We start from the raw sequence: 12,486 nt of genomic DNA on the forward strand, positions 1-12,486 counted from the left end.
AGATGAGCGTGAATTAGCGAGTCATAGAAGGATGTATATTCTGTCAAAAAAGTGAAGAAATTAAAAAGTGGCAACATTGTAGTGTCATCCCTTTTTTCTTAGATTGATTTGAAAGGGATGACACTACAATGTTGCCACTTTGTAATTTCTTCACTTTCTTGACAGGCTATAGTTTTAACTTGAAACACACTTGTCTAACACTTCTTTAATAAAAATGTAGGTAGATTACATAGTGAGATTATTATAGGAATAATTTATTTATTTATTTATTTATTGTTAATGATCTAGCAGCATTTAGCTGATAGTGACCATATCACACAGTGTTGTAATTCACACACTCGTTATTAATTTCTTTTGCAGGACTTATTTGTCATCAACCATTTGTCAAGTCTATTTTTAAAGCTGTTAACAGTTGGTGCAGATACAATATCATCGGACAACATATTCCAAGTCTGTACAACTCTATTGCTTAGGAAGTTGTGAGCTACAAGCGAGTTCGCTGGTGTACGTTCTAGTCTGAGATGATGACCTTGAGTTGACCTGGATTTCACATCTTTCTTAATGTAAATATCTTCAAGCTCTGGCACGCTGTAACAATGTGTTAGTATTTTGTATGTCTCTATGAGGTCTCCACGGAGGCGCCTGTGAGGCGCAATGCCTTTAATCTATCTTCATAGCTCATATGTCGAAGTGCTTTCGGTATTTTTGTTGCCTTTCTTTGTACACTTTCTAAAAGATTATGAAAGTATGGACTCCAAATTTGGAATCCATATTCCAGTAGTGGTCTTATGTATGTTTTGTATATTTTCAAAAAAAGGTCAATTGTTACAACTTGAAAGGTCCTCTTAACCAAGTAAACAAACGAGTTGGCTTTCTTGACAATGTTGGCAATATGTTGATCCCATTTTAAGTTGTGTGTTATCTGAACTCCCAGATCTGCATGTGAGTTAGTAGAGGTCAAAGGACAACCTTCAATGGTGTACTGTAATTTTGGGTTGTTGTTTCCTAAGTGCAAAACACAACACTTTGTTAAGTTCAAACTTAATAACCAGTTTTTGGTCCAAGTAAGTATCCGATCAAGGTCATCCTGTATTTGAATAGAGCTTACAAGAGGGTTAGCAAATAATTTGCCATCATCAGCAAAGAAGGCTGAGTGAGATCTTATCATAGCAACTCGATCAATTACATACATACCGAACAGGCCTGCTGCGAGCACCGAGCCCTGTGGAACGCCGCTTGTCACTGCTTTACAGTTGGAAAGAGAGTTACCTATTCGAACTTGGAATGTTCTGTTTTTCAAGTAGTTACTAATCCAGTTTAGAAGCCGTCCTCTTATTCCAAAGTGTTCAAGTTTCAAAAGAAGGTGTTTATGGGAAACTTTATCGAAGGCACATTCAAAATCCAGGTATATGATATCAACAGGGTGTTTATTATCAAATTCATTGCACCAAAAACGTACACATGTCAGTAGATTGGTTATGGTTGATCTTTTCCTGACAAATCCATGTTGCTTGGCAGAGATCACTCCCTCCTTATGCCAAAATGTATTCATTTTTTCAGAGATGATTTTTTCCATAATTTTCACCACTACACTTGTAAGGCTTATAGGTCGATAATAAAGAATAATAAGCACTCACTCTATTGTATATCCAAGAGTCAGTGTAAGGCTCAACTCACACTGGCACAGAGTCGAAGCGCCAGTGTGAGTTGAGCCTTAATCTTGTCTGGGAGATCCTTCTTAATTTAACAATGGAAACTAAGTAATTTTGGATGACAACTATTTTGTACAAAATATATAACTATTTTTACCGCATTGGTCAAGTGTGCTTCTAGCTGAGGCCGTTATAACTTGTCTGATTCCTCATCGCGCCTCTTTTGCTGTCAGTTTCTCTATCAGCTCCTGCAAAGGCGCCAACTCCCGCCGCTCGATGAGATTAAATTCCTGAAAAGAAAAACAACATGATGTAGTTTGTTAAAAGGCTGCCAAGAGCTGAAGTAAGGTTAAATTTTTAGTTTTTACCATAATATAAGAAAACATTGGAGTTATATCAGAACATTTTGTTATTATTATATACCACATTTTATTCAACGTTCCGCGCGCGTAATAAATTAGATGTTTCACAGACAAATTACTCCACAAAAAATAGCCTATGAACCTTCACATGGTCTGACTACTTCTTATCTGTGCCAAATAACAGAAAAATTGCTCCAGTAGTTCGTAAGATAAGCCCTTTCAAATACTTTCCCCCGTTTTTTCCACGTTTTCATCGATTTCTTGGCTCATATTAGTCTAAGCGTGACAAAATATAGCCTTCCTCTATAAATGGACTATCTAACACTGAAAGAATTTTTCAAATCGGATCGGACGGTAGTTCCTGAGATTTGCGCGTTCAAACAAACAAACAAACTCTTCCACTTTATAATATTAAGTATAGATACAGTATTGATCCAAAGAAAATATTTTCTTGAAATGACTCACTTGTACGAAGAATATGAAGTGTTTGAAGGAGGTGTTGAGATGCGCCTCCTCCCCCAGCTGCACCACCTCTGGGAAGTGCTGGTGGTAGATGTGAGCGTACACACGGAACAGCCTCTTCAGTATTGTCTTTGCCATTGGCAGGAAGTTCTTCGGGAACGGAACTCCTGGAAACATTACATTCTTGATATAAAACAAGGATAATTTTATATTTACAATTTTTTTTTCAATAGCAATGTCAGAAATTTCTTATCGTAGGAAATATGTAAAAATATGTAAAATATTTGCTTAAGAAATCTAATGAGATAACAAGATTTCACAAAAAGTCCTGACAGTAATGTACGAAGGATGGAGCAGTGAAGAAGATGAAACAATTTTAAAAGGATGCCATCTTTGGATTCTGGACAAAATCAACTTATAGGGGAGACTTCTGTGTCATCAGTAGGTATACAAAATTCTGGTACACAAAAATATTTTATAATAAATAAACCATTACCTATTTTAGATGGAAAAAGAGTCTCATCATCAAGTTGGTCCTGCGCCCATGTCATCAGGTAGTCAATATATTTGGGCGCTGAACATTTTATAGGCTTCTTCACAGTGTGCCCGTCTGCCCAGTGGTACTCATACTTGGGACCCGCCGACATCACAGCACAAGACTCCTCCGTGCAGAACTCTGTTATTGTCCCATACAGCATATTTATTTGATTAAAAAAATCAACAGCTGAAATTATTAAAAATATTTAAATGAGGCATGCAGTATTATTCATATTGTGGCATGCCCCAGATGGCAGTGCTATTATTTCCTGTTGTACCAATAGTGACTCATATTCTGATTGACTAACCATTGTCTACAGTAAAAAACAATAGGGCTCAGAATTTAAATATATGAGCATTTGTACAAATTAGTTGTAGCTAATATTAATAATAATCAATATTTTACTTATAATTATTTCATCTTCTACCAAAAGTTATTGGACCATAAAATTTGACACTCACTGTTGACTGCTACCCATTCATTTAAATCTTCACCTTCTGGGAGCATAACTGCTAGCCTGAGATTTCCTGACCCTAATGTGGCCGCAGCGTGTCGCATCAAGTCATACTGGTGGGTTCCTTCGGGTATATTTTTCTTAGGCTTAAAAGTTTTGTTAGACCGACTGCCACTGAAAAATAAATGAATTTATAGTTTACCCCAGCTTTTAGTGAGTATCTTCCCTTCTAAATCTTATAAAGTTCACATGGGGTAGATGGAGAGTTTTTCCCTATTTCCGCAGACATAAACAAGCTAGGAAAGTAAGTGGAAGATTTTTAGTTATTTATAGAAACGAATCCGTATTCCGCTAGTAGTACTTACAAAAGAAAGCTCATTGTCACTAAAACTAAATATTCTTATTTTCTAAGCTTAATTCCAGTAACGTAGCACCAAACCATTAAAAGCAATAATAACTATACACTACAGTCTACAACTTGTAATTTTATTTTGTAAAATTTCTGTCACACAAATCAGAAATTGTGCTTCGAAGTTCGAGCAGATTATTTGACACTCTTGACAGTAAAAAAAAAAGCTGGAGATGACATTAGTTTTTTTTTCCTATCTAGATTCTATCTAGAGTCTGGCCAACGAAAGCTGAACCAAGCGAACCGCGGCAAATTTAAAAATTATTTATATGGTATCACATAATGTAGTAGGAAAAAAAGATTTAGATCATTTTCTGCTGATGCTAGATATTATATTACTCCAATGTGCAAAAAATTATACACCTATAAAAGAAAAGTCTAACATAAAAATATATAGCCTATACTGACTTAGAAAATATATTGCTAACTAAGCCTAGTAGAATTGTTTCGAAACCGGTCGTGTTTTTAGCTAAAATTTGTAATAATAATAAATGAATATAGTGGAAAAAGTGCACGTAAAACAATTGTGTTTTATTTGTGTTTTTGTCTAATCGGTATTAACGAGAGAGTAGAATATTCGATGGGTAATTAGGTAACACAATGGTATGATGGAAACTTTCCTGTTTCTCATCCGAATCTTCGTGAAGATTTTCAATAAAAATACCATTTATTAAAATAAATAACATGTCTAGTATGAAAAATTAAAAGATCACAAGAGTATAAAATAATAATTATGACCAAGTATCAAGATCATGAAATCGTGCAACCGCAAACCATCGACTGGCAGAATAGTGTTGCCAATCAAAATAAATGCTTGGTTCAGCTTTCGTTGGCCAGACTCTAGTAGTTAGTAGTTTAGTACAGGCCAAGTGCCAACAAGTTCTTGAATTACATATTTAATGGCAACATTACTTTTGACTTTTGACATGCTTTTGACAGCGGACACTGCTGACAGGTGACATGACAGACAAGAAATAATTTCTTGCGCATTTGTGGTTCGATCGCTGGAATTATTTGGAATTACCAAAGTTAAAAGCAGATTTTTCCTTAAAAAGTGTAGAACTAAACAAAATATGCAGGGGCTAAGCATTCAAAGCTTGAAGAAGCATAAGGCTGTAAGTATTACAAAGAATATTGACAACAAAACAATTACATAACTAATCAGTAACCTATATCAATTTTGCTTACTCGATTTTATACCAATCATTTATTTTTAAACATTAATGTCCCTAATATTTGGTTTATTTTACTTCATTTTAAACAGGCCTTAAATGTATGCCTTTAGTAAGACTAATTTTCTCAAAACATAAACTGAAAAAAGTATGCCTGTCCCTATGGACATTCAGTTGGTTACTCATCAAACATTTTGGTCTTATTATTATTACTAGAGATCGCCCAATGGTCGATATTCGACCTTAGTTTCAACGGCATTAGGACTACTACTCTATATTTTGTAATTATTTTTTTTAACGCTTGTCTCTGGGACTCAGCTGATCTCAGACTGGCCGTGTAAGCAGTGTCTAGATGCGCTTCAATAAAAAAAACGATAATCCATTTTCAATTTGTCACCTTGTTGTCTTCTTATGTCAATGTTGTCAACAGACTTCAACCATAAATAAAAGAGTATAATTCGTATGTATAGGCTTGTCACTCAAAAATCTGTCATTTTTCCTAGTGTGTGTGTTGTAGTGTGTGTAATGTTTTATTTGTTAAAAAAATGTATGATAAAAGCATAATTTCAAAATAATATTAGCTCGATGCACTCCTTCACCATATAAACTATAACTGTGCAAAATTTCATTCACCTACGTTTCCCCATTTTTCGTCAAAAGGGATACAAAGTTTTTGGCTCACATATTAATATATAGATTTAATATTTATGTGTATGCATCAATAATTGAAGATAATAAAAAAAGTGATAAGCGTAAAGAAAAAAACTAGGTTTGACCATAAAATAATTATGTTGATCTCAGTTAATTCTCTTTAAAGAGGAGTTGGAAAATAAATTTATCATAATGATAATGGCTAATGAAAAGGTCAAAAAAGAGCACGCAAAGTTTAAAAAACTAGCTTTTTGACCATGTTAAGGGTGTTTCCACCCATAAACACAAATTTAGGTGTTTTCTATACATTTAGATTATTCGGTCATTTCCAGTAAAAAGTTAAACAATTCTTAAATTCAGTAAATGCAAAAAATTCAAAATCTGGATCCTATTATTATTTTATGGATTGTTAACCCAGCAAGCCTCAAGCGGCCGTATAACAATTGAATATCTATTGTGTCTGGGTTTCCCACGATCAAGGTATTAAATATATGTAATATGTATAGTATAAAATTATTAAATATATTTCCGTTGTCTGGTACCCGTAACACAAGTCCTTCAGGTACTTAGCATAGGGCCAGACTGATGTGGTGTGAAGCATCCAATGTCCATAGATATTATTATTGTTTGATTCATTCAGTTCACTGCCAAACTACAAAATGTTACTTTCAAGATATAATGTAAAATACATGAATATAATGTACTGTGTGACATATTTAATGTAATAAATGGTAATATTTTTTTTTGCTTTCTTTAATATTATATACTTTAATTTTTAGTTAATTCCACTGTTTGTGTGTGTGGGTCTGGGCTGCTGCGCCTCCGGGTTCTACCTCCTCAGACTCGCCACCCGCTCCCCTGATGTAAGCTGGAACAGGAAATCTAACCCTGAACCGTGGCAGGAATACAGGAACAAGCAATACAAAGTGTGTACAATATTTTTTCTCTATAAAATCCATCTCAAAGCTATCAGTATATTTGCTTAAATGGTAAATGAGGATGTTAGCAGGTAAAAAGTACTCATTGTTAACCGATTCAATGCGGCGCACCTTTTTGAAGACTTTCAGTCGTGGCGGCATACAATTTTTCCGTGACACGTGAGCCGTGTCATACGCCATAGAAGTAGATGACACGGCTACCGTGTCATCTGCCACGTTCAAAAAGCTTTATGGTTTTTTGTGGTTTTTACGCTTGTATTAACTTAATTTATTTAATTGAACCCAAACTATTGTTGTTGACGGAAGGCTACGTTGTTTTAAGTTTATTTCGAGTAGTTTTACTAAGTGTAAACCTGAAAATGGCAGGTAAGCGATTTTTTTATTCAGATGTTGCAAACCTTTTGTAGGTTTCGAAGTTAGAATAATGAGTACCTACCTATATTAAATAGATCTGGGTTTCCAAAGTAAATTATATGTTCGTAGATAAATTTAAAGAAGTTTATAGTTGATATTTTTTATCCGACTTCCAAAAAAGAGGAGGTTATACGTTTGGCTGTGGATATTTTTTTTATGTGTGTTCAACGATTACTCCGCCGTCTGTGAACGGATTTTCAAAAATTTTCTTTTGTTGTATATGGTATTTGTTCCGATTGATTCGATTCCGAGTTGGTACCATGTTCACAAAAGTGGTGATCTGATGATGGGAACCATGAGGACTCCCAATATTACTTCTTTATTTTCTTAAAAGTTTACTACTAAAAAGCCCGGCCGCTCATACATTTTGACACGTCAGAATTCTGATAGTATGCGGGGTCCACAACAAAATGTATGAACAGAATATTCAGAGGCGAATTCTATAGTCTTGTTCTACGTGGAAAATTAAGATGATTTTGTTCAGAGTAGAACCTTCTAAAGTGTAATTTGAGGGAGATACAATCGTTTTTCAAATGACACGGCTCCCGTGTCATACGCCACACGTTAAAAACGCGTATGACACGGCTCCCGTGTCATCCGCACTGAATCGGTTAAACCTGTACCAATGAATCCAGCAGTAGGTGTGGTCAATCCAAAAGAATTGAATATTCTTTGAAACTCTTCTCCAGCTTTTTGTTCAACATGTTTTTTTGTTGCAGTTCTACTCTCCAATCAGAGATTACTCGAAGGAAGAGTCCCCAGCACCTAAGTTCTAAATGTATTGCTTAACGTGTGTCATCAGCAATGTATTACGATCCTAGATGATTTTATTTAATTAATAGATATGTGATAACTTTATCTTTGTTTTATTTACCTATATTATTAAGGTTGGTGTATTCAAAAACCGGCCGAGTGCGAGTTGGACTCGCCCATGAAGGGTTGCCGCAGCAGCAATAAGGTATATTTTTTATGAAATTAAGAGGTTTTTGATTTATTTTCATATTTCAGTTGATTTAATGGAAGTTAAATAAAGATTTACCATTTTTGACGTATAAAAAAACTACTGGCTAGATCTCGTTTTTCGTTTTCGTTTCATTTTCGTTGGTAGTTTTTGTAGCAATGTACATCATATATTTTTTTTTAGAAGTTAGAGGGGGGGGGGGGGCCATCCCACTTTGGAAGAGTCTCTCTCGTAAAACTATTCAGGTTAGAAAAAAAATATATTAGAAACCGCAATATGATTTTTGAAGACCTATCTATAGATATCCCACACGCATAGGTTAGATGTTTTTTTTTTGTTTCAGTTGTATCTATGGGGACCCCTAAAATTTTTAATATTTTTTTCATTTTCGTATCAAAATCTTAAAGCGGTTCACAGACTATATTATCTACTTACCACTGTGACATATGGACGGACAGATAGATAGGCAGACAGACATGACGAATCTGTAAGGGTACCGTTTTTTGCCATTTGGCTACGGAACCCTAAAAAGTAACCTAGCAAGTAAGTGATAACTATTTCAAACTAACAAGAAACTAGAATGCTTGATTTCAACAACTTTTAAAACAGAGAAAGATGGTATTGCAGTCAATAAGTCTTACCATATTGTTACGTGCTAGGGTTCGAGGATTTGGAGAGAAAGACCTGGTGACTCTCTTGAAGACTTTATTAACACTGCACTAAACACTAGGTTACAACACTTAGCACTAAGTCCAAACACAAATCACTAGGTCCAATCACTAAGCACTATCACTGTCCTAGGTCGTAGCCAAGTCGCAGGTTTCACTGGTTCACTCACTATTGATCACTTGATGTCGCCTCGAAGATCGCTCAGATTGAACTGACTTGCCGGGCCTGCCTGCGGCTCTTTTTATATGGCGAGACGAATTCCAGAAATTTCCCGATTCACGTAAACAAGTAAACAACCGTGGGAAATTTCTAGGAGGCTCGGGCATGTGCCACAATAAAACTGCCGTCCTTGCGATAAGTGCAGTAAGTTGAATTTAATTTAGACCTTATGGACTCAGTCATAAGGTCTAAATTCAAACACGCTAACAAATAAAGGGTAAACACGTAAACAAATATTGGACCTATTTAGAAGGTTCGAGTATGTACTTGCGCACCACGTGTCCGTATACCATGTACCGTAACACTACTCCCCTCTTAGAGATGCTCGTCCCGAGCATCATTGTTACTGCCATGGTAACGCGCCAGACGGTCTATGTGTACCACTTTGAATGTCCCTCTTGGTTGCTTTTGAATCCTGTAAGTCACATCATTCAATCGGGTAACCACTTTGTATTGGCCGTCCCACTTGGTCTGCAACTTTGGAGATTTGCCTTTTCGGCGAGTTGGGTTATGCAGCCACACCAGTGACCCTTCTTCGAAGCCGCTTGTATTCGATTTCCGGTCGTATCTGGTCTTCATGTTCTCACTTGACTGTAACCCATTTTCCCGAACCATGGCGTGTATATAACGCATCTTTTCCCTTAAATCGCAGACATAATCTGGTACGGTCTTTGGTTCTTCCGGTGATCCTCCTGTCAAAAGGTCTACTGGTACTCGTAGTTCTCTACCGTAATTGACATACGCCGGGGTAGCTTTTATGCTCTCATGCTCGGCGGTACGGTACGACAGAAGGAAGAGTGGTATATACTTGTCCCAGTCCTTTTGTTTGTCATCTACCAATTTCGCCAAATGCCTCTCAAGGGTCTAGTTAAATCTCTCAACCATTCCATCAGACTGTGGATGGTACGCGGTGGTCCTCGTTTTATACATTCCCAAAATTCTGCACACTTCCTGGAAGACCTGCGATTCGAAATTCCTGCCCTGATCTGAATGGATTTCTAGAGGCACACCAAAGCGAGATATTACTTCTTCGACTAGCTTAGAAGCAACTGTTGTAGCTTCCTGGTTTGGTATGGCGAACACTTCGGGCCATTTGGTGAAGTAATCCATGACAACCATAAAATACTTGTTTCCTGATTCCGTTACAGGAAATGGCCCAGCTACGTCAACTGCGATTCGTTCCCACGGTGCGCCAACGTTATACAAGCGCAGGCTCCCACGGCTCCTTGTCTGTGGTCCCTTCACTGCAGCGCAAGTAGTGCATTTGCGGCACCAATCCTGTACATCGTCTCGACAATGCAACCAGTAGAATCGTTCTCGCACTTTTGTTAACGTCCTCTTTACTCCTAGATGACCTCCTGATACGCCATCATGCATTTCACGGAGAACATCCGGTACTCTCGTTCTTGGGACAACTATCTGAAGATGGAACTCTCTGCCGTTGGTCTTCTCCCATTTCCGGTAGAGTATTCCGTTTTGAAGTATCAGGCTGTCCCATTGCGCCCAGTACGCCTTAGTGATAGCGCCAGTGGGTGCAACCTCACTCCAGATTGGTTTTTCATCACCCCGTTTCTTCCATGTGATGATGTGCTGAAGGTCGTCATCTGTTTCTTGAGCCTCCCTCATAGCATCATTCTCCCATGGGCCCAAAGGACTTGTTTTCGTTAACTTTAATGTTACTTCATTAGATTCCTGCTTAACACAATTCTTCCGAACACGGCCTTCGCGAAAGTGCGTCGGCATTCCCATGTGCCTTTCCGCTGCGGTGTTCCGTCTTGAAGTCATACTCCTGGAGTTGTTCAATCCATCGAGCTACTTGGCCTTCTGGGTTCTTGAATTGTAGTAGCCACTTCAAGGCTGCGTGATCAGTTCGCAGTAAAAACTGTCTGCCGATGAGATACTTGCTGAAATGTTGTAGCGTCTTTACGACAGCCAAGAGTTCTCTTCTTGTCACACAGTAGTTTCTCTCTGGCTTAGATAAAGATTTGCTGAAATATGCAATTACAACTTCTCTTTCACCCTGTTTTTGAGATAACACCCCTCCAATGGCCGTGTTGCTTGCGTCCGTGTCGACTATAAACTGACCTTCAGGTTGTGGATACCCCAGGATTGGTGTTTCACACAGATGTTTCTTTAGTTTTTGAAAAGAATCTTCGGAAGTCTCGTCCCAAATAAACTGTCGTTTATCTTCTGTCAGCCGATGTAATGGCTTAGCTATCTCTGAGAATCCCTTAACAAAACGCCTGTAGTAGGAGCATAGGCCAAGAAATGCCCGCACTTCGGTTTTATTCTTAGGGGTTGGCCAATTTTGGACTGCTTCTAGTTTCTCCGGGTCCGTCTGAATTCCATCACTGGAGATAACATGGCCGAGATAGTTCACCTTACTCCTGAATAAACGACACTTTTTCGGATTCAACTTTAACTTGGCCCCCTCTATTTTGGCGAAAACTCGTTCTAAGTTTCGCAAATGGTCTTCGAAGTCGCGGCCAACAATGATGACGTCGTCCAAATAGACTAAGCAAGCCTCTCCAACTAAGCCTGCCAGTACACACTCCATGAGTCGCTCAAATGTGGCAGGTGCGTTGCACAATCCAAAGGGCATGACGTTAAACTGCCATAGACCTTTACCGGTGGAGAACGCTGTCTTCTCCTTGTCTTTTGGATGAATTTCCACCTGCCAGTATCCAGATTTCAGGTCCAGGGTCGAGAACCATTTCATGCCACTCAATGTATCCAGAGTGTCGTCGATTCGAGGTAATGGATAGCTGTCCTTCTTAGTGACATCATTGAGACGTCTGTAGTCCACACAAAATCTTGTGCTGTCATCTTTCTTCTTCACTAATACAACCGGTGAGCACCACGGACTTGCAGACGGTTCAATTATCTTATTCCTTCTCATGTCCTCCAAAAGGCCTTCAACTTCTTTTTCCTTTGCAATGGGTAGATGTCTTGCTCGTTGACGAATTGGGTTCTCGCTTCCGGTATCTATCCTGTGCTGAACCATCGACGTTCTTCCAAGGTCGCCTTCCTGACTGGAGAAGATATTCACGTGGCGTTGTAAAAACTTCTTAGCTTTCATGCTCTGCGAATAAGTCAGATTACTCTTGCAGTCATCGAGTAGCTCAGTCACTATTCCATAGTTGCTGATGTTTGCTGAGTCTGAGCCTGTGATCGAACTACACTTTCTCATCCAGACAACTTCCTCGCACTTTCCAATGACGTCACCTTTGTTCAAGCAGATCTCGCGATCACCAAGATTCAAAACCCTGACCACAGCGTTACTGCTACCACTAACAAGGGTTCTCGCCGTCATCAGTTTTTGCGCTGATGTCTTGGTAGGTAAGTCTTCGATCAACACGCATCTATTTAACTTCTTCTTTCCAGCTGGCGGTAGTTTCACCAGCACTCTAGCTTCCGCTCGTCCAGGTATTATGACTTTCTTTACACATTCAACTTTCCCGCAAGCGCCTCCAAGGATGAAAATTTCTTCTTCGCCACACTTGAACACTCCGTCGGTGACATTAATTCTGCAGTTGTGCTTCTTCATGAAATCCAAACCCAAGATGCAATCATCCATAATCTCAG

General features: G+C 38.2%; 2 protein-coding genes across 2 annotated transcripts; one reads left to right on the forward strand and one right to left on the reverse strand.

The window, feature by feature from the left end:
- Window positions 1-743: 743 nt before the first annotated feature.
- Window positions 744-4,005, reverse strand: LOC121740323 (MOB kinase activator-like 1). Its single transcript, XM_042132992.1, has 5 exons — window positions 3,834-4,005; window positions 3,476-3,642; window positions 2,973-3,200; window positions 2,480-2,643; window positions 744-1,942 (listed from the first exon to the last, which is right to left on the reverse strand). The coding sequence occupies exons 1-5, from the start codon at window positions 3,845-3,847 to the stop codon at window positions 1,862-1,864; spliced, it is 654 nt and encodes a 217-aa protein (XP_041988926.1). The 5' UTR covers window positions 3,848-4,005; the 3' UTR covers window positions 744-1,861.
- Window positions 4,006-4,826: 821 nt separating this feature from the next.
- LOC121740508 (cytochrome c oxidase subunit NDUFA4) lies at window positions 4,827-7,910 on the forward strand. The gene is made up of 3 exons (XM_042133225.1): window positions 4,827-4,992; window positions 6,480-6,626; window positions 7,772-7,910. Exons 1-3 carry the CDS (start codon window positions 4,951-4,953, stop codon window positions 7,826-7,828), a joined length of 246 nt encoding a protein of 81 aa, XP_041989159.1. The 5' UTR covers window positions 4,827-4,950; the 3' UTR covers window positions 7,829-7,910.
- The last annotated feature ends 4,576 nt before the right edge of the window (window positions 7,911-12,486 follow it).

The sequence above is a fragment of the Aricia agestis genome, chromosome 3 (assembly GCF_905147365.1).
Source record: "Aricia agestis chromosome 3, ilAriAges1.1, whole genome shotgun sequence".
Classification (NCBI taxonomy): domain Eukaryota; kingdom Metazoa; phylum Arthropoda; class Insecta; order Lepidoptera; family Lycaenidae; genus Aricia; species Aricia agestis.